This window comes from Propithecus coquereli, unplaced genomic scaffold (genome assembly GCF_000956105.1).
Source record: "Propithecus coquereli isolate 6110/MARCELLA unplaced genomic scaffold, Pcoq_1.0 Scaffold110, whole genome shotgun sequence".
Classification (NCBI taxonomy): Eukaryota; Metazoa; Chordata; class Mammalia; order Primates; family Indriidae; genus Propithecus; species Propithecus coquereli.
This window is the reverse complement of record NW_012134970.1, coordinates 12130-40046: the sequence shown is the minus strand read 5'-3', so window position 1 is coordinate 40046 and position 27917 is coordinate 12130. Positions and strand designations below refer to the sequence as shown.

At 38.9% G+C, this 27917-nt stretch overlaps 1 protein-coding gene across 1 annotated transcript; it reads right to left on the bottom strand.

Moving 5' to 3' along the window:
- Nucleotides 1-320: 320 nt before the first annotated feature.
- IL7R (interleukin 7 receptor) lies at nt 321-22893 on the bottom strand. Its single transcript, XM_012649721.1, has 8 exons — nt 22812-22893; nt 18774-18912; nt 9870-10027; nt 5482-5639; nt 3338-3509; nt 2362-2455; nt 1333-1408; nt 321-948 (listed from the first exon to the last, which is right to left on the bottom strand). Exons 1-8 carry the CDS (start codon nt 22891-22893, stop codon nt 457-459), a joined length of 1371 nt encoding a protein of 456 aa, XP_012505175.1. The 3' UTR covers nt 321-456.
- Nucleotides 22894-27917: the final 5024 nt, after the last annotated feature.

Sequence of the window (27917 nt, the reverse complement as noted above, 5' to 3'; positions counted from 1 at the left end):
TAATAATAATTGCACCCATCTCCCAGGATTATGATGAGGATGAAATGAGACAAGGTGTGTAGAGCACTTGCATGGCATTGGATAGATGGGAAGTCCTAATAATGGCAACTATCATTGTTATTCTCCTTTCCTTCTTCCTTCTCTTGCTCTCTTCTTGCCTTCCTCACCCTTCCATTATTTCCTTCACTCTTTCTTTCATTCTTTCCTTTTTTTTTTTAATAATTGAATCACTGAGTCACCTGAAACCTAGTGACCAAATCAGCATGGTAGAAGCAGAATGTCGAGGGTCACTGAACCAGGGAGGAGTGGTCAAAGCCATGTTTCAGAGTCCTGTAGACTATGAAGTGGGATTTTGTCAATTTTCCCTTCTTTGTGCTGGGAGGGAGAATGGGAGCTCTAGAGTTCTCTCAGTCACCTTTGTTGGTCATAGTAGGTTCAGTCTTGGTGTCTCACAATTCACTGATTTTGGTAAAAGCTGGACATGGTAACATAGGCTTCTTCTGGACTTGGTCCCAGGGAGGTGAGGATGGGTTGCCCCTGAGCAACAGAATTCAATGTCAGGATTCCTGACTGGAGAGGAAATGGAGGGGGTAGGATGTTGTTCGTAGTCCCTGGGCTAAGCAGTAGGCCCTGGTACACATGAGGCCCATTCTTGCCACTCTCTGGGGACACGGGGGAAGGGAGTATAGTGGCATCACATGCACTGCCATTCTCAGCCAGGCACTCTAGGGGTGACTCTCTGAAAGTTTCTGGGGTGATGACTGTATTCTCAGGTGACAAACTGTGTCCCTGCACACTCCCTCCAAGCCTCTGCTTCTCGGACTCCTCTGGTTGTAGAGGAAAAGCTTCTTGCAGAAAGCCTTCCATTTCATCTCGAGATTGAATGCCATCCACCTTATGAATCTGACAGTCCAAGAAACTTTCAGGATTGAAACTCACATTCAAATTCTGCACAGAAAAAGAGAGAAGGCATTAAGATGGCACCAGAGAGAGAGGCATCACCAAATGTTCAGTTCAGGAAAAGATCTAGAGAAACTTCTGACAGAGAATTGCCCACATATTCCTCAAGTGACTCTTTCCTCTGGAGGTGCTGAGACACTTCCAGGTCCAAAGTGTCCACTGGCTGTGCCCTCCAGCCCTAGGAAGCCTAGAAGTTCTGAGACTTGTATTTCATTTTAGTTCCCTAGTGTAGCTAGGGTCTTATGATGGACACTAGTTAGGGGACGCATAAAAGACCAAAAGTTGAGATTCAATGTTCCTTGTCCTGGAATATCATTCTTAGTTACCAGGATGCTGCCCACTAGTGCTTTTGTAAGCACCAAAAACACTTACCTTTCTTGGTTTCTTACACAGTTGTTCAAGAGTCTTCTTATGATCCGGGAGACTGGGCCATACAATAGACTTAATCCTGAAATCAGAGGACATCAGTAGATGAAATAAATGGTACAGGACATAGGCACAGTGAGATTTTCCACTTATTCTGAGCCAGGAATTGGAAGAGCAAATTTCTAGTCTGGGCTATGCCACAACTAGGTGGGTTGAGTGATCACCATGACCAAGTGACTTGCTTTCTCTGGGCTTCAGTGCCCTATTAATACAACGAGGGTTGTACCAGAGATCACTGCCATTAATCTACTCTGTGAATAAGACATGACAACAATACACCTCTGGGGAAAAGCCCTAGAGGGAAGAAGGCTTGCAATGAGGTGTTTTGTTGTGGCATTCTGGAACTGAGTCATTTAGGTGTTGTGGTCTTATTCCTTCTCTGTACTGCCAGCAACTCCTTTGCCCTAATTTTGGTGGAAGTAGAGGATATTTTCTAAGTTGCCCAGGGAAATTGTTTAGTACTTTTAAGGTAATACTTTACATATTAGGGTGTTTATAATCCTGGAATTATGTAGCCCTGTGCTGAGGGCATCTTCCTAGAATATTAAATAACTGGTGTATGTTTAAAACATCATTTGTATGATGAAACAAGCATGGCCCTATCATGGGGTAGAATACAAAGCTTCTACGAATTTGTGTGCTGAAAGTCAAGACTTCAAGTGCATTCTACATTTGCCATGGGTGATGCCTTCTAAACCCTTTAGAAGACTTTGGAGGAAAAGCTTGGGAAACACTGCCTTAAAGAATTCCTCCTTTGGGGAAAAGGTCTGCCTTATGTCCAGTTTATATATTTTTGCCTCTTATGAAATCAACTGTGGAAATTCTCTGGTACCTAAGGATGGAAAGTGATATTGGCCACTACAATTCCTAAAATGCCTTATTCCTCTTTGTAGTTTTCTCATCAATAAATGGGGCTCAAGCTCTGGTCTCTGGGATCCCACACAATCATCTTTACAAATAGTTGAAGAAAGTTACCTTCTTTTCCATAATACATAGGTCAAGATGACCAAGAGAGCCACAGAGAAGAAACCAGAAATACCGATGGTTAGTAACACAGGATCCGTGTCTTCTGGAATACAAGGATAGAGCACAGTTAGCATTTAGTAAGCATGCATTGGGACAGACTTTTAGGATGCTTTGAGTTTATTTGGTAACAGGGGCCCATTTATTATTTCTTGAAAGTTGCTGTTCAGTAACCAGGATGACGTGCCAGCTTTATCAGGAAATTTTGGCATAAGTAGCGCCAACTTGGGTGACCAGGCCCAGAACATCTGCCACTTGAAGTGTAAAGTGGTCTAGCATCAAAGATACCACCACTCCCTTCCCTTCTTGACTTTCCACCAAAGGAAAAAAGCCAGACCAGAGCAGGGGGCAATGAGATAGATGTTCATCCCTTAGTCATCACAAGTTCCAGGGTGAGGATGGGAAGCTGGTATGGTAGAATAGTTCCCTCTACTGCCTCCTGCAAAGGAAAAGTAAATGTGAATGTTTTGGGTCCCCAGGGGACTGCCTGTCCCATGTTCTCTGGCTCTTCTGGCCAATCTCAGCTCCTAGACCCCAAGGACATCTTCATCATTTTGGAAAAGGAGACAAAGGACAGCCATACCTGCCATCACCAAACGTGTTCCCTAGTGGGGTCTTAGAGCTACCAGCCATTAGGATTCTAGGCTAAATGGTTAGCTGGAGATGGTGGGTGAGGATTTTGTTCAGAATTATTAGCAGTTCCTAGGAATGCCCAGGATAGTAGCTCCAGACAGCCTGCACCAGTTATCAGTTAGATGAAGGACCCCCAGCCTCTGCTTCCTTGTTTTTCAAAAAAGGGAGAAAAACAGCAGGCAGGATATTCTACAAAGAAAGGGTAAGAATGCCCTGGGGGAGGGGTCCCAACTATCACACTTTGACTTTGACATGCAAAGCACTATAGGGAAACAAAGACTTTGCCACTGCTCACCTGCACGCTTGGTCTCCGGAGTTCTGAAGTGGTAACTTGGGCTCCATTCACTCCAGAAGCCTTCAAAATAGTCGGAGGAATAAGGGATGGATCGCACTTTAATCTCATACATTGCATCATCTTGTAGCTTTCTCTGCAGGAGTGTCAGCTTTGTGCTGGACAAATTCACGTGCTGAAGAGTAAAAAGTGCCATTGCATTTTCAGGACGGAAAAAGAGGTGTTGGCTAGATCTCCCAAGCCATTGCAAATGGAGCTCCTTTAGTCACACATGCACTCTATTCAGGTTCTCTCATATCTGTTAGAATAGGAGTCTTACTATGTGGAGGAGTCAGCAATAGAATTAGGGGCAGAGTTTGTGAGCTCATAAATGATGCTGTGAGTGGCCAACGAGGACAGTGAAATGATGGGTCTTTATTTGGATTAATTAGGCACTCCCACTTTGGGAGGATATAAATCAATCCCAGGTTCCCACCTTCCTTTCTACACTTCAATATCTTCTTTTTTTCCTCTTCCCTTTCATGTGCCAAGGGGAGATGAAAGTTTAGGTTAGTGAGCAGGAATCAATTCCCTCCAGAAAGATGCATTTCCACATTGGGAATAGTAATATAGAGACAACAGTCTCCCTAACACTGTGTATTCTTAAGAAAAACAAAGCTCTATCAATTTGATAGGTAAAAAGTAGTCCATTTTTATTTATATTTGTATTTATTTGATAATCAATTTTCTTATATTTATTGAATGCATATATTTATTTTTGAGACTTTTCTAAATCTTTGTTCATTTTTCTATTGTGATATTTGTCCTTTTTAATGATTTACAAGAGCTCTTTATATATTAAAGATATTAACCATCTGTCAGCTGCATATGTGGCAATTTAATCCTAATTTTCAGTATGCCTTACGATTTTGATTATTGTGTGTTGACATGTGTAAGCTTCTACTTTTTATGTGGTCACATGTATCTATCCTTCCCTTTCTTCTACTGCTTTTATGTTTAGAATGTTCTTTTTCATGTCAAGTTTATATAACATTTGCCCATATTCTTTTTAGCTTGTTTAGAGTTTCACTTTATGTAGTTTCCTTAAATCATCTGTTATATTTTTTGTTGTTATAGGAAGAGTATCAGGCATTTAACTTAATTTTTTTTTTCCAAATAGTTAACTGATTGTCCTGGCACTATTTATTCAAAATTCCTCCTTTTTCCACTAGAGTTGCTTTTCTGTTGGTGTGATTTTCAGATGAATAATGAAAGAGGGCGGGATCAAGGTCATCCAGTTGATGCGTGTGCAGGGGGCGGGGCACGCGGGGAGAAGGTGGTTGGGGTAGGCATTCCCGTTACATAAGTGGCACAGTGCAGCATGCTGCACAAGGCAAGGCTGACCTTGGCCTGCGAACACAGGACAGTAGGAATAAGTAGGCACTCTGCTAGCCTTGAGAAAGAGAAACCACTATCTATTTTCTGTCCCCATGACAGAAAGGACAAAGTTATGCTAGGAATCTGATAACCTGGGATACTCTACTATTCTCCTACCACCTCCCGAGAACAGATCCCAGGGACTTCCAGATCATTCCAACCTCAAGGAATCATGAATAAATAATCTAAATAACCCTCCAGGTTATTACAGGAAAAAATTAAGTTGTTACTTCAGGAACTAAGACCTTGGGCTTTAAAATAAAAACAAAACAAAGGCAAACATTCCACCTCTCCTCCTTACTTCATACTGTTCCCACATAGCCCATAGACCAAATTGTGGCCATGACTTGGTGATCAAACCCACGGATATTTTTTGCCTGATTTGCCTACGAAAGTGGTATAAGACATGACACTTTTTGAGGCCCCCAAATAAACAGGATCAATTTGGTCTCGATCTATATTGTTATCCAAGTAACTCTCTTAGAAATATCCTAAAGACAAAACTTAGAGCAAGAAAAAAAAAAAAATCAGAGCTAGAATAGTATGCTCCAGGGAAGATCCAGGTTTTTGTGGGGCCTGAAGCCTATATGGTGTTGGGGGCTTCTTTCAGTAGAAGGTACATTTTGAAAACAAAATTGTTTTAGGCCCTCCCAGGGTAAATGCACGTCTAGGACAGTAACACATGTAACATTAAGACATTTTTATTTTATAAATGTGGTTGATCGACATACCATCCAGTTGTTTTCATCCTTTTCCTGGCGGTAGGCTACATCGTGCATTAAATTCTTTACATACTTCTTTTGCAAGTGCGATGTATTAAATGTCACCACAAAGTCATTGGCTCCCTCACGATAGATGACACTTATGTTAAAAGGAGCCTCTGGTTTAACTGGGAAAGAAAAACAAATGATGTCTGTATAAAGGGCAGTCAAGGAAATAATTGTGATGTTTAAAATCCATCTCCTCTGAAAATCACTCCCACCTTTTCTGCATCTGTAACTGGCTAACTCTTCAGAAAGCCGTATCTTCTTCCCGGGTGCAAATGCAGACCCTGTTTCCCAGCTTCCCTTGCAGCTGGGGGTGGCCACATGGGTGATGCGAGTGGAAGTCACGTACTCCCACTCCAGGCCTGGCCCAGAGACACTGCCTGGTGTGACTCCTGTGCTCAGGCCCCTCCCACCACTTGGAGTTCTGCGTTGAAGATGGCGGAGCCACAGGATGGAAGGGCCTTGAACACTGCTTGGAGGAGCACCACCCACGGCTTAGAAACACCGACTTTGGCTCTGATGTGAGTGAGAAATAAACGCGCGGTGTTCGAGATATCATACGTTTGGGGGCTTATTTGTTACAGCAGCCAGTGTTCATTTTACACTAAAACCCACTCTCTTTGCCTTTTGCATACTGGAGAACTTTGTTACTAATTAGCCCCAAAGCAGGAGCATTTCAACTTCGAGTCTTCATTCTTCCAATAAAATAGGGTTCTACGCTGGAGACCTCACACCTTGTGTCAGCTACTCAGATGTGGAGGGTCTGCATCCTGGCCCTGGCTCGTAACTTCTGGAGTGGCCTCAGGGGGTCCCCTCTGTCAGCCTCAGCTGCATCACTTCTGGACTGATCTTGGGCCTCTTCCTTCTGCCTGCCTGGCAAAGTTGCTGTTAGGATCCCACGTGCCACACACGCTGTGCTGCTGGAGGGAGGCAGGTGTTATTTCAGGCAAAGCAAATCCTGAGAAAGGTACTGATTTCCCACACAAGTGCTGAGATGTCCCTGACCTGGTTCCTTAGCCAGGGCTTGTCGACCACAGCCTGGGAAGTTAGTTGTCTGGGGATGGGGCCACTATTCTGTTTACATGACTGTTCTGGGGCCCCATCATTAATGAGAGGGTGTGTGCTCATCAGACTTTCAATCGGTAGTCTGAGCTGCATTCTAGGCTATCTGAGCTGGACTTTAGACTGACTTACTGGCCCAATAAAATGAAACTTTGGTGACAGAGTTTGGCCCAGTTATTGCAGTCACTTGTCCATCGTGGTGACTGCCTAAGTTTCTCCTGCCTTGCCCTGGAGTTACTGAACAAGAAGTGACTCCTTAACTCTCAGATGTCTTGTAAAAAGGGAAGTTTATCCTTTTTCACCCTAACATGGGCCACCAAAAGATAAGCTGCCTTATAGGGAAGCAGGAGGAAAGGCGGTGGGTGTACAGGAACAGCCCGACAGAGACCCGGGCCACCCTCCCACAACTGCTGGGCCCATTTCTACCCTTCACTCTGTTCTCAGCACGACCTTCTGACACTGAAGCCCTGCCCTGTGCCATCTCCGAATAATGGAGGAATTGAGGGAAGAGCACACCTACTAAGTGCTGAGTATTTTGCTTATACTGCCTTCAAACAACAGTCACTTATCACTATACTGATGAGGAAACTTTGTCTCAGAGAAGTTAATTAACTTATGTTCGGGCCCCTGTAACATGGCTTAACAGAATTTAAATCCAATTCTGTCTGATTCTGAGGCTCACTCTTCATTTAGCTTTGTTTCTATACCCTGTAATCTCACAGTGGCTTGTCCATGCACTCTCTGGGCAGGTCTGCCTCTAGCCCAATGGTGTCTTTGAGCAAATTAGAAAAAGGTGCTCATTCTTCAAGCAACATTCTTAAAAGGTAATATATGTTCATGCAACCTGAACAATCATATCTACTCTGCCAGGATGCTGCCCCCTCCAGCCTTGCAAGGGTAAGTGAGTGAGGGGGCAGGTGGTTGCAGAGGGGCTCTGGCTCTGGGATTCAATCAGGAGCATCCAGTTTAAATTCAGTTAAATGGTAGTTTCATTGATGAAATGTCACATTAGGAACCAGGAGAAGATGCTGCTGTGAGACTTGCCTGCATCACCTCTCATCCTGGTTGCCCAAGGGTGCTTTCTAAAGCCCCCAGAGACTCACACCGCCCTTCCTCAGGGGCCTGTGCTACCAGCAGCGTGCACACACTGCCTCCTCCCCTGGCCCCTCAGATGAGGCATGCCAGGTTTGCAGTCTGCTGGGGTGTGCGCTGTGTGGGCCTCTGAGACCACTGGGTGTGTGAGATCTGGAGATTTGTATGTGGCAGGATGTCACCTGGGGGCTCTGGGTGTGCTGTGAATGTTCACATGCATGCAAGGGCTTGTGTGCTGGGGTGAGTTTGTGTCAGAATGGGCTCTCCCCTGATTTCCGGGACTTTGTCAGAAGACCAAGAATCTCTGCCTTCTCTGCTCTCAGAGAAATGAATATACATTTGCAATGCAAATGGTGAACCTTTAGATGTGGTGACCCTGTGCAGGGAACGAACTGAACATCCATGGAAGGCCGGTCTCCAAATGACCAAACCCCAGCTTGCTCATGTACTTGGAGACACACTGTTGTTACCATCCTCCCCATCGTGGATAGTGTTCATACTGGTCATGGCCAATGTTGCTGTGTGGTCTATATGCACGACCATCCACCTGTGTCTCTCTTCCACGACATTGCCTTTTTCACAAGATAATTGTTCACATGTGGAACTTCTGCTTTTACTCTTTATTTTGCCATCTTAGTGAAATAAAGCTGAGACACAGCTAAGTTTCTCACTCTTTCTTGTCTCTAATGAGTATTGCTCTCTTACTTTTAATTTTCTTTTTGCAGGGTGAAGAGAGGTAGGAATAGGGAGAGAAATAATCTTAGTATTTAAAACCAGCAAAAAAATGTATATCTTTAATCACTTTGAATGGTTTTTCTCCTACATATATTACTTCATTTGGAAATCTCTATAGGTAGAATAAAGACAAATAATTAATATTCCATCACAGTGATATATCATAATTGGATTACATAATCCCCTATATCAGGGTATCTCTGAGGTTTTGCAAGAGAAAAAAAAAACTTTATTCACCTCAGGGCCATAAATCTGTAAATAAATGAAAATATTTTTGTGCCTATATTCCCAGTCTCTCTGATGGTTTTGATTTACTTGATTGGTAAACAAATGGTGAATTGATAATTAATCTTGACTTACAACCACATAATTAAATAGATTTACTAATTCCTTTCATTATGTATATAAATATTATATAGAATCAAAGGAAACATGCAGATATTATAATTTTATTTAAAATGTAATTATTAATGTTCATTTTTGGCAAAGTATAATCTAGATATTCTTGGCCAAATCAGATTTGGCCATGCTTCCCTCCCACAGTAAGTCTCTTAGGAAACTGTGACAGTTAATTTTATGTCAACTAGGCTAGGCTATGGTGCCCAGTTGTTTGGTCAAATACCTGTATAAAAGTATTTTATTTAGAATGATTAACATTTAAATCAGTAGATTTCGAGTAAAGCAAATTATCTTTCATAATGGGATTGGTATCATCCAATCAGTAGAAGGCCTTAAGAGCAAAGCCTGACATTCCTTGAAGAAGAAGCAAGTGTATCTCAAGAATGCAATACAGAAAATCGACTTGAGTTTCCTGCCTTGCAGAATTTGGACTCAAGACTGGACTCTTACCTGAATCTCTAGCCTCTGGCTTGCTCTACAGATTTTGAAATTGCCAGCCCCCACATACACACAGGCTGATTCCTCAATAGAATCTCTCTCTTCTATCAATCTATCTAGCTACCTACCTATCTATCTGTCTATCTCCTATTGGTTTTCCTTCTTCTGGAGCACTCTGACTAATACAGAAGGCATATTTACTTTTTAAAGTAACATAGTAAGTTAGCCAAACACACTCAGAGTCTGGTGGGGATATGGCGAGAAGACTATAAGGAATTCAGGAAAAGGCCCAGTGAGGAAGGAAAGGGCACATGTGCATGGATGACAGGAGGCCCAGCTCTAGTCAGAAGCTTCATGTAGATTTGCTCTTCCCTCAGTCTTAGGTGTCAAACACTCTCTTTCATAGCTGACTGTGAAGATACTCAGAATTCTTTCACAGCAGGAATTAATAGTATAAGCTTCAAATTTTTCATTTTTTAAAAAGTGCATTAGAGGATTTGCTATGATCAATTGCTAATTGTTTCTACCATTTATCTACTTTTAACATACAGAAAGTACAGAAACAGTGCCTTCAGGTATCCAAAAAATGACAACCATATCCCATATCCCTATATACAACTTCTTACCTATCTTGACTATGTTCAATCTTTTGCAAGTTATACTCTTTTCTCCAAGCTTCACACATATTTCGCTGTCGCCAATCAGTAAGAATTTCTTTGTCTTGATGTAATAGACCTCTTGAAGCTTACTAAAATTCAGGCAATTTATCTCCAAAAGGGCCCCACTGTAAAACAAAAAGGGAATCTGTCTTGATTCAAGCAGGAGTTTCTTTATACAATGGAATGGTACCATATGTGCATTTCAGTTGTATGACTGTGACTCTGTTCATAGGTATGTGGATGGGTGGGTGCATGTTAGAGAGAAAGAATGAATTAAAATAATGTGGCTTTTTGCTGACATTATACTCAGTGATGATTTACTCAGTCACTAGTTACAATTGAACCTGAAATATCAAGCTGAAATATTATCAAGCTGAAATAGTCAAAGTATGTTCATGAAAATTATTTTTAAAAAACTCCTATTTTTTTATAATTGATCATTGAAAAACAAATACTATGTTTAGGTAAAAAGGTAATTGCTGTTTTTATGTTTTATAGGAATAAATGGGAGAAATGAGGACTGTAAAGAAGCATTGATTAAAAAAGGGTTAAAGGAAATGATAAAATAGTCTAAAGAATTACATACATAACATTACATATACAGAAGGGATTTTCATAGGTAACTTTTGCTGATAAATACTAAGAAGACCGGTTAAGAAGAGAAAGCAAGATGTAAACTACCAACATCTGCAATGTGAGAGGGGAAAGCAGTATAGAACATGCAGATATTAAAAGTGTAATAAATAAATTAAAAACATATTCTAATGCATACAATGGCTTAGATGTAATGAAAAAAGTTTATAAACACAAATTAGTAAAACTGATCCACATAGAAACTGAATACGTCAATAGTTTTATCTCTTTCAAAGAAATTAAATTTATTATCAATAAACTTCCCCATAAAGAAAAATCGATGTCTGATGGTTACATGCTGGTGAATTCTATTAAATGTATAAGAAAAAAAGTAGTGCCAATCTTGGATAAATTCTCTGAGAAAATAGAGGAGGAATGGACCCTTCCCAATCTTTTTTTTTGAAACTAGCTTAACTCTGGTACCAAAACCTGGCAAAATTATTACAGAAAAGAAATTTGCAGACATTATCCCTCCAGAATGTATATGAAAAATTCCTCAGGAAAATATTAACACATTGATTTTAATACATTATGACAAAGTAGGGTGTATCCCAGGAAACCAAAATAGGTTAAACATTTAACGATCAATTAATAGAATTTGCTACATTAACAGGATAAAAGATATTAATAATCTGATCATCTCCAATCGATGCAGAAAAAGCATCTGAGAAAATTCAATGTCCATTCATAACTAAAAACTCTCAGTAGATAAAAAAGAACAGGGCACTCTTTCAATCTGATAAAGGACATTTACAAAAAGCCTACTGTTAATATCATATTTAATGGTGAAATTGTGAATATTAGTTATTCGTCTAACATCAGGACAAGACAGAAATATCCATTTTCACTATTTCTATTCAACAGGGTATAGGAGGTTCTGCCAATGCATAAGATAAGAGAAACAAATAAAAGACATCCAGGTTGGAAAGGAAGAAAAAATACTTTCTTTATTTGCAGACAACATGTTTGTTCACATAGAAAATTATAAAGAATTGCTGATACAACTACAGAAACTAATAAAGTGAATTCGTCAAGGCCATTATACAAAAGTCAGTTATATTTCTATAGGCTAGCACCAAAATATTGGAAAATAAAATTTAAAAATTATAGTTCCATTTATGATAGCAACAGAAATATTAAATACTTAGAAATAAAATTAATAAAAGATGCTCAAGTTCTTTGCACTGGAAATTATAAAACATTGTTGGTAGATATTAAAGGAAGTCTAAATATTAACAAATGGAGAGTTCTGATCATGGATTAGCAAATTCAATATTGATAACATGAAATTTTTACCAAATTGACATATATAATATTAATCAAAATCTTAGTAGTATTTTACCAAATTGATAAGCTGATTCTAAAATTAATGTGGAAGTGTAGGGAACCAGAAACAGCCAAAGTAATGTTGATAAAAGTAGTACAAATATGGAGGACTCAGAGCATTGATTTCAAACTTAGTATAAAGCTATGACAATCAGAACCATTTAGTACTGGCATAAGGATAAATAAATTGATCAATAGAAAGAATAATAGAGTTCAGAAATAGATTCACATGTATCAGGTTAATTAATTTTAAATGCAAACACCCAATAGATCCAAGGGGACATAGAAACTCTTTTCAGCAGATTGCCCTGAAACAACTGAGTAAATGTATGGAAAATATGAACTAATCCCACACAGTTATACATAGATTAAGATATAAATATAAAGACTAAAACTATAAAACATTTGCAAGAAAACACAGGAAAATATCTTTCCAACTTTGGGAGTAGGCAAAGATACCTTAGCAAGAACACAAAAAGCGCTAAACATAAATGAATAAAAAAGTTATATAGGACTTCATCAAAATGAAAAAAGTCTCTTGCTTATTAAAATAAACCATTAAGGAAATGCAATGGCAAGCTTTAGACTGACAGAAGATAGTTGCAATACATATATCTGGCAAAGTAATTGTATCCAGAACATATAAAGATCTACTATCTATCAATAATAAAAGGACAAATAATTCCATGATTTTAACAGATACTTGCCCTAAGAAGATATTCAAATGGCCAAATATTTGAAAAAGTGTTCAACATTTGTTATTTGATAAATTAAAATTAAAATCACAATGAGATACGATTCCAAACTCAAATGTTAGAAATAATGTGTGACTTTCATACATTGCTGACAGGACAGTAGAATGGCTTTGGAAAACTGCAGGGCAGTTCCTTGTGTTAGATGTGCACCTACCTTATGATACAGCAATTCCATTCTGAGGTTTTTTCCCCAGAGAAATGAAAATGTATATGCACAAACTGATTTGTAAAAGAATGTTAATAACTACTTAAAAAATTAATAGCATCTCAAACTTCAAAAAACACTAAAGTCCATTATGAGGAGAAAGGATTAAAAATTTGTGGTATATTCATACACTGGAATTACTGCTCAGCAATTGAAAAGATGAGCTATAAAACGTGCATCCACATGGCTAAATCTAACAAACATTGTGTTAAATTCAGACAGAAAAGTAGGAACAGAGTTATTCCATTTAGAAGAACTATCAGAAACTGGTAAAACCCAAGGGTAATATTAAATAGAATTCAGAATTATGATTGCTCCTGGGCATACAGGTTGACTGGAAGAGGACATAAGGCATCCTTTTAGGGCAAAAGAAATGATCTACATCTTGAATGATGGGTCAGCTATATGTCATAGACATTTTTCTAAACTCAAGATTTGCACATTTTCCCATTAGTAAATTTTACTCTCAAAATGAACTGTCATCAAAAAAGAAAGTAAACAAATTAATAATATGAGAATTAAAGAATAATGAAGTTATACATTCTTGTTGTAAAAGTAATTAAACCAAGCGAAATAAAAGTAAAATTACAGTTTTCCTTCCTTTCCAACCCACAATTTAATTCCTCTCTCCTCTGATAACCACTGTTACCAGTTTGCTTTTCTTTTGTGGCTCCTTAAACTCAGATAAATAGCTCTAAAAAGAGGTATGACTGTGTCAAATTGAAGTGAGAATCTCGGCGGAAAAAAGTACCTCTGTGTAAGTTTGCTTACATGAAAGAACCGTTCCCATGAACCAGATATCTTTGTTTAAGTCCTGAGGGGTGTGTTCTAGGAAGGTCCTTTGCAGTCTATAACCCAGAATGTGTGTCGGGTTTTCTTTAGTGAATTGGATGTGTGTATACTGTGCTCCTGCACGTGCTCAAGTGAGTCCTTTCTAGAATGGTTCCGGGACTCCATAGAGAAAAAGGAACCTGTCTGCGCATGGCTTCAGGTGAGCTGGTCATGGGGTTAAAGCTGAAAAGCACTCACAGCTTTAGGTACAGAATCTTTCACTTTTGGACTACTGTGGTCTTTGAGTGACAGGTTAAGCTCCTGCAATCATGAATACTAGAGATTGGTCAAGAAATTTTGTTAATTAATTGGCCAATATGTTGAATGTTTGTGGGCATTCCTTAAAATTGTCCTCTCAAAATATAACTTTTGTTAACTGCTATCTTTTAGGGTATGCAGTTTGTTCAGGCTTTGAAGTGTGTGTGTGTGTGTGTGTGTGTGTGTGTGTGTGTGTGTGTCAGAGTTTCTAGAGGGTTGTGTCCCTTGTTGGGGTAGATGGATTTTCCCACTTGGAACCAAGTAAAAATAAAAAGCAAATTTTAAGGTAAGCTAGATGGATATCAGGGAACGAGCTTGGGATGAACACCGGCTGGAAAGGTCTGAAGACAGCAACATTGTCATGATTTGACAAATTAGAATAGAGGGAAGAATTGGGGGCAGAGCTTCTATTTTGAATTTTAGGTAAACTTGTGATGTGGGGAAACTAGAAGGACAATGTCTTTTAGTTCAATCCTTGAATTTAGAATATATTTCTAAGAAAAGCATGTGTGGAATATCCAGTTATGGGTGCTAAACCTGTAGCAGGTTTCTGGTACTGCTGGGAGTTTAAAAAGGATCCAAAATGATCTCAGCTCATTCCCACTTTTTGGAGAATGAGATTTATGAGCAATGGACAATCGAGGATCACCACATAACTGTCCTTTGAGACTAGGCATCCTTTTAAGGGATCTGAACTTGAGGAGCTACTCCATGTGGGTTGGGGCCCATGCTGGAAGACTGAGATAAACCTTATGGGCTAGAGTACACAGCCTTGTTTTGTGCTACTGACCCCAGCTTCAGGCAATTGAAGGAAACTTAGTGTCCCTCATGAGGAGTCCAACTCAATGCAATCCAAATCATTTCAATTCAAGTCAATTAAAACAACTCACTTGGTTGCTCCTATGTATTGTTAGGGTTAGGAATGTTCTAGTGCCACACTACCCAACACAATAGCCACCACGCCATATATAGTTATTGAACACTTGAAATGTGGGCAGTCCAAACTGATATATGATCTAAGTACAGAATACATGTTAGATTTTGAAGATTTAGTATGAAAAAAAGAATGTAACATATCTCATTAATATTTTTATTTGTATTGATTACATGTTGAAATGGTAATATTTTGGATATATTAGATTAAATAAAATATTAAAATTAATTTCACCTATTTCTTTTTCCTTTTTTTAAAATGCGGCTACTAGAAAATTTAAAATTACCTAAATGGCTCACTCATTTGTGGATTGCCTAGTATTTCTATTGGGCAGAGCTATTTTAGGGTTCTGGGGGGAGAAAGAGCACTGTAAGTATCCAAGTAGTACCATAGACTAGTGAATTTGAGCCTGGAGGACCTTCTTAAGGGACTTCAACCCGGAGCCACTCACACAAATCTCCTGGTTTCATGTAATCTGATTCTTAACCTCACCTCCACCCTCCTAAACCTCCTCTGTTCTTATGTAGTTTAGTATAATAAATGCATTTCTCTTGTAGGTGCAAACAAGTCCTTCTGTGGAAATACTGAAAGACATAATAAAACCAAACCAAACCAAACCAAACAAAAAAACCCCACAAATATTGCTTTCATTTCTCAGTTGGCCCTGAAAGACAGAATCTAGTTCAAAAATGCTTAACAATTTTAGGGGTTAGTATGGTTTGCTGTAGAAAGGACTAAATTAACAATACTTGACAGATATTGCTAATTGAGCCTACAATATCAGGGTGCAGCCTGTAATGGTGTCGGTAATTGTTGAAAACAAAAAATGATATATTTGAAGTGGTATCTGTAGGCAGTACATGGGAAATTGTGGTACCCCCAAGAATGTGGAAATAGAGGAAATACAATTACTTTCTGAAAGTGGATTATGAAAACTATGCAAACACTTAAAAAGAAAGGCCTCAAATTAAAATTTCTGTTGGGTCTATGCAAGTAATATATGTAAGAGAAGTGGTTCTACATTTAAGACTGAGAATTTTTTTTTTTTGAGACAGGATCTCATTTGTCACCCAGGCTGGAGTGCAGTGGTGTCATCATAGCTCATTGTAACCTCAAACTCCTCCTGGCTCAAGCCATCCTCCTGCCTCAGCTTCCTGAGTGGCTGGGACTACAGGTGTGTACCACCACGTCTGGCTAATTTTTCTATTTTTTGTAGAGATGAGGTCTTGTCCTTGCTCAGGCTGGTCTTGAACTCCTGGCCTCAAGTGACCCTCTCACCTCAGCCTCCCAAAGTGCTAGGATTAGAGACGTGAGTCACCATGCCTGGCCAAGACTGAGATTTAATTTTCCATCTGTAAGAATCAGCCAGAATTCTGTTCCCACTGCTTTTTGCTGTATGGGCCCAATGTTATCAGATCTGATTTTTTAAAGAGATATTAAGAGTTTTAAATGCTGGGAGCTAGTTAAAAAAAATTAACCACATTGTGATCTGAACCAAATAACTCTGGACCTAAAATCAACAAAAATGTTTTCTTTGTTTTGCTTCTATACCAAATAACATTTTGATGATATTTTTAATGAAAATTGAACCATCCTGAGATGATTAAGGACCATTTACAGACACATACCATATGCCAGACACTCATCCCTTCTACCCCAGTGCAAGGCAGTTGTTACGATCAGAGAGTTCAAATGACACCCAGGTCGCAGAGTTAGTTAAGTGTTGCTATTGGAATTCCAACCCAGGCGCCTGTTTCCAGAGTCTGTTTTGTCACTCAAGGCACCTGACATCTGGCTAGAATTTTGATGAATGAAAAATTTTCGGGCCTCTCAGTCAAGGTGAATTTGTACCGATATGCAACCTGTTAGCCTTCTCTGCTCCCCTCCCCCAATACCAAATCCTACAGATCCTGAGCCCAGTATAACTATTTGGATCTCTGTGATATTTGTATTTGTCAATGTGAAATAGTCTGGCATGCTGGTAATTCAAATCTGTCAGCTTGATTAATCCAAGTCTCTCTCTGAGATCCACTTATTGAACACTAACTAAATTACTTACTAAGCCTGGGAGACTGGTGGTCAGATCCAGGGCAGTTGGTAAATTTATCGCCCTCTAAGAGATGGCATCAAGTGTCTATCAACAATCCCACCTGTGTAATGACTTCATCAGCACACACCATTTTGAATTAATTTCAATTTCTTCTTTATAGATTTATATTAACAGAAAAAGCAAACGAATAAAGCTAGTTTCATAGTGAAAAAGAAGCCCAATCTAACTAGCAAACAGAGTGCTCTGTTTAACTGAATTTAATTTGAGATGCATTGTCTTCTCCGAACCTGAGGTGCATGAATCTCCGCCTCAAGCTGTAGACACCTCTGATGGAAATGGCTGCTCTCTAGAAATACCTTAATCTATCAGAGTTCATACTTACTGTTTTACACTGAATACGTGCCCTTGACAATCCCTTTCCAACTCAAATACCTGAATACAATTGGAAAACCCAAATGGAGGCTCTCGATAGTTTAAAATATGACAGGAAAAATCAAGAGATATGTTAAAGTGGACAGAAAGGTCGGCTTTAGCCTGGCCAAGAGAAACCACAATGAACTCAGCCATCTACCACTAGCTGGTTGGAGAACCCAAAGTCAAACCTCTGTGTGGGAGGGTGTTTTGCCCATAACAATGAGTGCATTGTTTGAACGAGTTGTTTGACTGTTTTAGTGTAGTCCAGTTGCAGCCTAGATACGGGACATTTCAGGCTTCCGTTCTTTCAACATATTTTATTCCTGGAAAGTATGTTAGAGAAGTGAACTAACAGAGGCAGACTGAGAACATACTATAGTATTTGGGTCCAAAACCATATTTATCCAATGACTGCAGCAAGAAGCACTGTTTGAATAGATGCAGGAAGCTTCCATAAATTAATGGAAGATGGAATGCAGGGCTCTTGGACGCAGCGTCTACAGAATTTAGGAAGACCTCTTTTACTACTCGTGGATCTTGACTTACTTTCCTCGCTAGGAAACAAACTAAAAATTAGGTCATCTAATAAGAATTTGGAGATAGCCACAAGTCATAATTTCACGTTAGAGTATTTTTTCAAGTATTTTTCAGAGATAGTAACTCTTGGCAACAGGAGATGATTTGTGAAAGAGGAAGAAGGTAAATCTTCCTGAGCTCTTTACTAAACTTTCAAGCCAGAGACTTTTTTCTTTGCTTTGCTTTTACTCTGAGGCCTTAGGAAACCAAGTGCCCACTTATTCCTGTAGATTTTTTGAAAATTTACATTGAGAGGATCATCTGAAGTCCAACTGTGTCAAGAGGGTAGAAGTTAGGTTGATATTCACAGAATTATGATTTAGTGTCTCTTCTGCATTACTCATCATACACTGAATGACTATTCTGAGTGCTTTGTATATTATTAAACTATTTAATCATCATAACCTACCTATGAGGTAGATTATCTCATTTTACAGGTGGGGAAACTGAGGCATAGATAAGTTACATAACTTACTTTAGGTCAGAAAGCTCATAAACACTGGTATTGGCATTAGAAACCAGGCGACTTCACTCCCAAATGCAGCTTGAAGAGACTAAATTATCTCATGTTAGGCAAACAGATTTTTTGTGAGGAGCATTCTAGGAAAATCAGGGTTTAAATTCTACTATGAAGTAGGGAAGGATGTTAAATCTCCAAGATCCATAGCAGCATTTGGCTGTAGCCCTCCGAACATGAAAGATAAACTGTGAGAGTTGCTTTGCTTCAATCTTGGTGAAGAACAGAGAGTTTTAGGAGGTTTTTGTAAATTCATTAGATTTTAACATTTGTTAATTAGGCCACACACTCTTTCCTTTGCAGCTATGGAAAAGAGCACATGAAAAGAGAGACAGAGGATTTCTAAATATCCTTGAAATCACCATTCCTTACCATATTTCCAATTCTAGATTGGTGCTATTGATGTCCGGGTCGTCAAAAGCACAGGTCAGTGAGTGATGGGATCCATTCACTTCCAACTGACTATAACAAGAGAAAGAGTAGTCATCCAGTTCTGCATCTTCCAAGTCTCCTGGGGAGTAAGAAACATGCAGGCTCATAATAAAGCAAATAAATCCATCCTTTTGAAGTCTGGCATCATATTACTAAAATGGCAGAATGTTGTGGCAGACACGAAGGAATGATTATATTTTATCTCAAGAAGAAAAGCCCACGGGCAAAGACAAGAAAAGGGTTTCAAAATGAAGAAACAAAAACCAAAAACTGAAACAACGCACACAGAGTTTTCTAACAGAAAAAAGTGCATCACAATTAATAAGTAATCTCCAAATATTTATGCATTAGAGAACTAGAAAGAGACACTGAACAGACTTTTTCCTTTATTCCAACTGGAATTTCTTCTGCTACATTTGTTTACATTGAAATGTTTGTACATTTCAAATAAGAGATACTTTATTTCCATTATTCATATAACACTTAATCTAATTTTTGACTTTACTACTAATATTCATTTATTCCCTCCCAAGTTTTTTTTTTCAAATGAAGGAAGATTATAGCTGTCTTACTGTCAGAGGTTCACTTTTTTAAGGGATTGCTTTTTCTTGCCTAAAAGGCATCCCAATTAAAAGTAGCATCGATTATCTCCATTGTGTGACTATTTAAGGCAACTTGTCTTATATTACTGACTGAGACAAACAGGATAAGAAAAAAATTAGATCTGGCTTGACTCAGATCTGGTAGATCTTCTTGTGAATGTTATACATACTGCTTCTGTTCTAGATTCTTCTTTTATAGATACAGTATCTTATAGGCGCTAGCTATAGCTTTCTGGAAGAAAATGTGGCATCAGATTATTTTTGCTACCACTTTGGAAAGTACAATCTGTAACAGTAGTATTCAATTTCTTAAGCTAGGCTGTAGACTCTATGATTAAATGGTTATTTTGTATGTGTAATTAACAATATTTAATAGAAAAATGAGGCAGAAAAAAATATGTCAGCAAATATACTCTCATTAGGACCCGAGAAAATAGTAACCAAAGCTATTCTCAGAGTGGTTGAGTGTGAGCTTGTGACTGATTCTAGGTATAATATTTTGGTTAATCAGTACTAGAAACTGGATGCTTCTGAGGCTTAAAATTGGATATAGAATATACTAAAATTGAATCTCAATTGAGTGCCCCAGAGGCCATGGGATGTCTAAACAATGCTTTCTTTACTTAAATAACCTGGAAGGTCTGTGGAAAAGTTAATAAAGCTGATTGTGAATGGACCAACCACTTGAGTGATGGGTCAGTTCAGTCAAAGCAACAAATCTGGAACAGACCCAGTTAGATAAGAGCTGTGGGCACTGTTCACAGCCATGGGCATTTGTCTTTCTGACCATTCCCAAGATCCATCCAGCTCGCAGTTCTGCTACTAGAAAAGGCTCCTGATGTAATTTTGGCAGGGTATGGTCCTGGTCCTGATGGCAGTGTGAAACAATGAGGGGTAGCCCACCCTTTAGGTCTTACATTTTAAAGCACATTCATTCCTGATTTTGTAGACTTAGATCTCTTCCATAAGAGATGGCAACCTTCTAAATGGAATGGCTCTGGCCTTCCATGGCAGTTCTCTCATTGCCTTGACCTCTTCTGTTCTTTGGACCTTCCACCTATCCTGTACACAGCACATACATTACTATTCAGATTCAGACATCCTGTGGGTCAGCTTTGTCTTCACAATTCTTCAATGTACAAGGTAAACCAGAAATAGTGGAGTGCTCTCTAGGAAATGCTGGGCACCAGCAAAATGAAGGGCTCCCATTAACCTTGGCCATTAAGTCTGGAAAAGCATGCTTACTGTATACTCTCACGTAATATGCAAAGCAGCATTTATACAATTTTTTCTGCACTTAAAATGGCCGTGTTTTAAGAAGTAGTTCATTGGCTCGTTAGCAGGTGTTACTGGGCAAAATCGCCTTGTAACCGGAAAAAATTCCCTTAAATTACTTATAAAGTTGCACAGCATTTTACAAAGAGAATGTTCTTGCATGGCACAAGCTGAAAAATTCTTAGGGAAGAGTAGTGTACACAGTGGTTAAGATCTATGGTGTCAAAGCTGGACAGATGTGGGTTTAAATCCCAGCTACTCTTCTTTGTAGCTGTGGTCCTCTGCCAGGTACCGAACCTCTCTAATATTCAATGTTCTCAAAAATAAACTTGTGATATGAAGAATCATTAAATGGATCTATACGAACGCTTGGCTTAGAACACACTAAGCACTCAACAAGGGTTAGCTATGACTATTATTTCTGAGAAATAAGAAAGAAAAGGTAAAATAAGTATTCTAATTCTGAAAACATACATGAAACATTGGGATTTTTTTGAAAAAGAGTTCTATGTCAATTGAAGGTGTTGGTATCACTATGGTTTTGAAATTACAGAGCTTTTGAACAGTGACTTAATCTATTATTTTTAAGTGCTCAATAATTAATATTGTTAATATTTAAATAGGTATCTATTTAAATTTTTATCCATAAAAATTTAAAATTTTTGGAGTATGTATAATAGGCAAGGCAGTGTGGTTTAGAAGTCTTTTTCCTACTGAATGGATAGAGTTAGTTGATTAACAGGTTAAAATCGTTTGGATTTTTTTTATAAGTATTCCTTTATTCTCTTCATTGTAATTGTGGTTATCAAGAGAACTAACTTATCTTTCAACGAGCAGCAGCTGACAATGAATTCCTTACACCCCAAACTGGAAAGTATTTTGATATGATCATGTGGATAGGTGGCTACAGATCTTGGGGAGAAAAATCTGAAATTTAAAAAGTTGAAGTGAAAACCAAGCTTTCAATTAGAATTCTTATTTCTTTTGAAAACAGTATGATCACCAGAGAGAAATAGAGAGAACATATTACACCAAAAGAGGGCAAGATTTATATGTTTTCTGCCATGCATCTTTGTGCAAACCCACATTTAGGGAATATTTAGCACAGGATAATGATCATCCCCCACAGAGTGATTCACATGGTCACACTGTGAAAAATGTCAACCCTCTGACAATTCCCTTAATGAGAAAGTTCTAGGGATTTCCATCCTTAGCAATTACACGACTCAAAATATCTAAGCTGAGTCATCAAGCTGATGTGTTTGATATTGTCTATAGGAAAATACTTTCTAACTCTTAAAGTGAAAGGGCTTCATTTGCAGGAACAAATTGGTGGGCTAAGTGCCTAGGTAGTTCTTGCCGCTGCTGGACACTTTTGCCTAGTTTTGTTGTAATGACAGTGCGTTTGCTGAGTGGGCAGGATCTGCTTTTAGGTACTAAATATCTCAAAGATAATTATTACATACGATAAATTTGTTGATGGGAAGGCAATTAAGTGTATTTCAATGAGACAACTCACTGAGATCTTTCTCCCCTCAGTTATTTACTAAGACTCTCACATGAATCTATCAAAACTAAAGTATATTGAAGACATTTAAAAATATTTATTGAATATCTACTGTATTCTAGACACATTTTGGTGCTGGGGAAATAGTACTTGTCAATGCAGGCAAAACTATTGTTTCTGGACATTATTTTGTCCTGAAAGTTATGCTTTTGGGAACTCTTAAAAAGCCAAACAAAATAAATCCAGCTTGATTTCCTCACAAGGTAAAATTATCTTGGAGATTTTCCAACAAGCACAACTGTAGCATCCATACGGGTGTTCCTTTTGTGAGAGCAGAGGAATCAATAGACATTTAAGATCCACATTTTGAGAGTCCATTGCCTTCCTTCTGGACAACACCGAGGCCTTATATTTCACCCACAGTATTGTCCCCATCCCCCTGTCCTGATGGTTAGACAATACAAAACGAGTACGTGGTAAGTGCTCAATCTCCATCTAACCTGGTGCCCGACTCAGGTCTGTTAGAGAACTGAGTAACCTGAAGGTGTGCTAGAGATAATCCAAAATCCTTAAGAAAAGTAAGAAATGACTCACCATTCTGTGCATAGCCACTTTCTCCAGAAACGACTTGAAGTAAATAAAAAACTGTACCAAAAGCTGTACCTAGAATTGTCATTCTGAGAGAGAAGGAGAGGAGAGAAGAGACTTGTGAGCCTGTGTGTATGAAATGAATGGGGGGGCGGAGAGAGAGACAGAGAGAGTCTTAGATCTGAAGCTTTATACTTATTTCACCACAGACAGGGGGAAGTATAAACACAGCAAAAAAGTAGGCAAGTTCCAGAAACAGGAAGTCTGAGTAAAAGTGTCACTGCTGTAAGCAGAGGTAGAGGACATGAAGAGAAAGACCATTTTATTTTATTATGCCATTCTGATCTTCCTTGCAGTCCTAAACTTACTGTGCTTACTTCAAAGTAAGGTGCTAGATTCAAATCTGGCCTCAACCTATTTCAAGCTAGGGCCCCCTTTAAAGGAATCACAAGTCAAAAATTGAAATTTACAAAACTAATCAATTGGTTGTTTGGGGTAAGTTTTGCTTTAAAGAAAGATTCTGTACTTTATGAAGTAATTTACTGTAGGTTTAATTTAAATAGCTTACCGCCAACCTCTAAGCTTCACAAGAACAGCAATTTTTCTCTTTTGTTCTCTGTGTATCTCTTGTACTTACTCATACTTCACCTATCATAGTAGGCATTCAAGAATTATTTGTTTAATGCAAAGGTTGGAATACTATAGCCCAGGGACCAAATTTGGACCACTACCTGTTGTTGTAAATAAAGTTTTTATAAATAAATCCAGCTTGATTGCCTGACATGGTAAAATTACCTTGGAGATTTTCCAACAAGCACAATTGTAGTGTCTATTTGAGTGCTTTTTAATAAGAGCAGAGGTATCAATCAACACTTAAAATCCACATTTTGAGAGTCAAATGCATTACCCATTTGTATATTATCTAAAGCTGCTTTTGTGCTACAGTGGTAGAGTAGATGAGACAGACTGTATGATGCTCGAAGCATAAAATCTTTGCCATCTGACCCTTTGTAGTGAAAGTTTGCTGACCTCTTGTTTAAAGGATAAAATAGTTACTTTCTTAGTGTGCTTCGAACAGGATTTTATTTGTGAAAATCTGATTGCCACACAACTTTTCAGGAACATGTAGTACCTACAAACTACACTCGTACCTAGGTATACGGGGTAGATGTCTGAGACTATGACATAGATAATTCAGACTCTCCCTAAACTTGTATGCCAATCAAAATCTTTCCCAATGTGGCCTTGTGGTTAAACTGGTGGTGTTTGTTAAGCCTGGCTGACTTCTTAATAATTGTTGGATTTTTTTTCTATAAGCCATTATTGGTGTTCAAAGGCACAGGTTGAGAGCTGTCCTATCATCAACAGACAGAAAATGCCTCCTGTAAGACACACTTCTGCTTAGGTCTTCAAATGAATAACCTGGATTTAGGCCATAAAGCACCAATCTCCTGATTTACAGTGGCTCTCTTTTGGAAAGAAGCCACAAGACTGTGATTGAAATGTGATGAGTACAGAGAAACTGAGTGGATGGTAAATTATGGACTTCTGTTGGATTCCTTGCCATTGGGTAGAATTGGTCCTATGGGCCTGTGAATTGCCTAAATTAACAGAGATGAACAATATCCCCCAAGACGTAAAGCAAATTGGAGAGTCTTTGAAAGATGCATGAGTTATAATAGTTTATCACATCATCACAGTTGTTTGATGATAAGAAAATGAGAAAAAAGGAGCTGGGACCCGTTTCTGGAAACCCCTCTTCAGTTTTGAGACAGACTCAGTGACAGACACAGTCTGCACTAGTTATAGGACCATGTTCTGGATATTTCAGAGCAAGAATCCAACTGAAGGGGACCAATTCTATCTTCTCCATTTATTGGGACCTTCTTTTGGCATTTCAAGATGCCTTCCAAATCAAATAGAGTGAGAATTTTGTGCATCAGATAATGCTCTGTGTCCTCATTTCTAATCTTGTTTTGAAAGGTTAGTTAAAAAATTATAAGCCTGATTCACAAAAATTGGTATGTTTTGTGCACTGAGCTGAACATCTTTTTAAGAAAGCTATAATTATACATTCCCATGAATTAAGCAAGTGTTCAAGGAGGAATCACAAATTACATCTATCTACCAACACAGATCTCATAAACTGCTCACAGATTGTCACAGCACAGGTGAGTAATTGGGTCATGTCTCTTTAAGTTCTCATGTTTATCATTTAAGTGGCCTATCATTTTGATTGTATCTCTTTCCTTTAGTTGTGAAGATGTGAGAGAACAAAGCCAAGACACAATATTTTGGTACAGCATGTGCTAGTTTGTTCAGGGGATTTCCACTGGGGTGCTTGCTCTCTCTGGGTGGGGCAGGAGATGCCGAAAGGACCTCAGAGAGAAGCCCAGATCAAGTGTGAGGGGCTCAAAGGAAAATGAGATGCATCACTAATGCTTCTAGAGATTGTGGAGGAACAATGCTATCTTCTCTCTTCCTTCACCCGAGTCTTGTTAGTCTTTGACAACAGGAAAGCTGAGGAAGAACCGCCTTGCTCCACCTATTCCCCAGATGAAAGACATTCACTGTATTGCTTTGTCATTATTGTTGGTGAGACAAGCACAGACAGAGAGAGCAAGGGAGGATTAGGAGGGCTATTCAGGGCACCTGAGCCTCCAGCTGCAACGTCAGGACTCAAGCATCGGACTGTGGGCAGAGCAAGTCCTCTGGCGTGGCAGCTGGCTTGGATCCTATGGCTTCTCCTCCTCTTTGTTCATCGCTTCCTTTCATCATTCCCACTTCTCTTCTCTCTTTTACACATTGTCTTCCTTTATTAGTTTCATGAGTTCCTATGATGCTGTGAATCATTAAAGAAGAAAACCATTTTATTGTTTCTCATACACAAGCAGAGCACACTGACCTCAGAAGACTCCCAGTACCAGTTAGCGAAGTCTCTTCTTTCCTTTTTTTTTTTTTTGTGATTGTTTAGGTCATTTGTCAAACAAAGCACATAAAAAAGTCTTCCTTTTATTTTGATATTGCAATAAATTGTGTGGTGCTCCTATAGAATGGGTAGAGTCCTAGAGAGTTCAGAGAGCTGACCTTCTGGTGAAATTTGAGAGGATGTTATAGTTGGAAGAGTGTCTGCATATTTGATTGTTTTTTTATTTTAGGTAGCTGGATAAAAGTCCACCTCAGAAAGTCCCATGTCTTCCTTTTTTGTTTTTTAATCAATAAGAACAAAGGTTTTCTTGGGCAAATTCAGGCTGAGCATCTAGACTTATTACTAATCTTCACTGTCTGGACTCATCTCTTAGGAACAGCAAGTTTGTCTGTGTCCTCTACAGAAATTATAAATTCAGTGGGACAGATACTGGTGCATTATCTCTTTTAGCACTCTTAGAAACAAACTGTTTCAAGAGCAAAAGTATTTCTCTGACTCTGTTTTTATATGAAGCTTATAAAATAGCACTTAAACATTTAGTAATTTGTCCTAAATGAGAATGATTTAAAAGTCACTTACCTTGTAATTGCATATTGAAGGGCAATAAAGTGAAAGAACAACAACCACAGTAATAGGCAATATATATTGCAACAGGAATATCCTGGGCAAAATCCGATATTTGAAAAATATTCAACAGCGCCGAAACACATTCTGTGACACATTCTATTTAATCTGTGTAACTGCTCCCATCTACTGTCAATGTGTCTTCCTTAATTAACGGATTTTATCCTTAAGGTGGAAAACAGTCTTGGGCCCCTGCCTTCCTCTGGCAAAAAAAAAAAATCCAGGCCTGCTCAGTGGAGCAACTGGAGACCCCCACGGGCTATGGAAAAAGAAATAAAAACATCCAGGGGGGTCCTAACAGGCGAAGACAGCTGTAGAGAAACCCAGTGTTGCTCTGGTCCTCAATGAATTGTCTTCAGCGTTCGATCGGTGTGTGCTGAGTCAGTCCCTGGGGTTCTGAGGGGGAGTCCCAGCATCTCGAAGTTTCATTTCCAGGAGCACAACATTTTCCTTGTTGTGGCTCTTCTTTCATTTCCCTTTCCTCCTTACCCCATATCTTCATCCCCATGTCTCACTGTCATTTGTGTTCTTTCTGGGCAGAATTTGAAATGTCATATTGATTTGCCTTTATATGAGTTTAGCCTCTGCCTTGGGATGCAACAAAAAGGGAAACTTTTGAGTATCAACCTTTCACTCTTTGCTGAAGACATTTCTGCCAGAAAGTGAGTAGTATTTTGATTTCAGGACTTGCCCAGATTTTGATAAAAATGTGAACAAGAGGGCTGACCCTTGGGGAAATTGTTATGCCTTCTGGCAAAGGCTGTGGGCAGCTGGAGCCAGCGTGGGTGTCCCTGCAGCTCAGCACTTTCTCTCTCTCTGGTCAAAAGTGACCCTGAGTGGTACTCTCTATGGAGTTGTCACAGGAAATCAGCAGGTGTTCCTAAAAAATGAAGCAAGGGCTCTGTCTATGGCCACACAACATAACCCTTGGCTAAGGATTTAAGATACAACTGTCCCTTCCAGATACCTTCTAAGAAAATGGTAAAGTACTGTCAACTTTTACTTTTCCACATGTAAACCTTTATGCTTTCACTATATTATCAGTCTCAGGAAACTTTGGGATTTAATGTAAGATTTTTTGTTGTTTTGTTGTATGCATTAGTTGGGCTATGCTGCTGAAATAAGGAGACCCAGAAATACAGTGGCTTTAACAAAAACACACATTTCTTGCTTTCTCATAGTAGATGATCCATGATAGATAGGCAGCCCCATGGGTTCATTTGATTAGGAGCCCAGTTCACCTTTCATTTCCTAAGCAGTTGCCCTTGACCACATATTTAAGATTAGCTTATCAGCACCATGATCCCATTCTAGCACTTGGGAAGTTCATGAAAGGAGAAGGTGAGGAGAAACCAGTTTCCTTTTTAAGGATGTGATCTGAAAGTTACTTCTGCTCATAACCTATTGGCCAGGAAATATTAATAGTTACCATGGCTGCTTTAACTATAAAGGAGACAGGGAAATGTAGGCTGAAGAGGGGTTGCTATGTGCTCAGCTAAAACTGGAGGTGCTATTAGTAAAAGGAAGAAGGGGAGAATGGATGTTGAGAGAACGAGCAG

Excerpts from the sequence above, each read along its gene's own strand:
- IL7R (XM_012649721.1), bottom strand. The coding sequence starts at position 22,893 with ATGACAATTCTAGGTACAGCTTTTGGTACAGTTTTTTATTTACTTCAA. Across the intron at positions 5,640-9,869 it reads ATTGAACATAGTCAAGATAG|TTAAACCAGAGGCTCCTTTT; the intron begins GTAAGAAGTTGT and ends TTTCTTTCCCAG. Across the intron at positions 949-1,332 it reads TGTGTAAGAAACCAAGAAAG|AATTTGAATGTGAGTTTCAA; the intron begins GTAAGTGTTTTT and ends TTTTCTGTGCAG.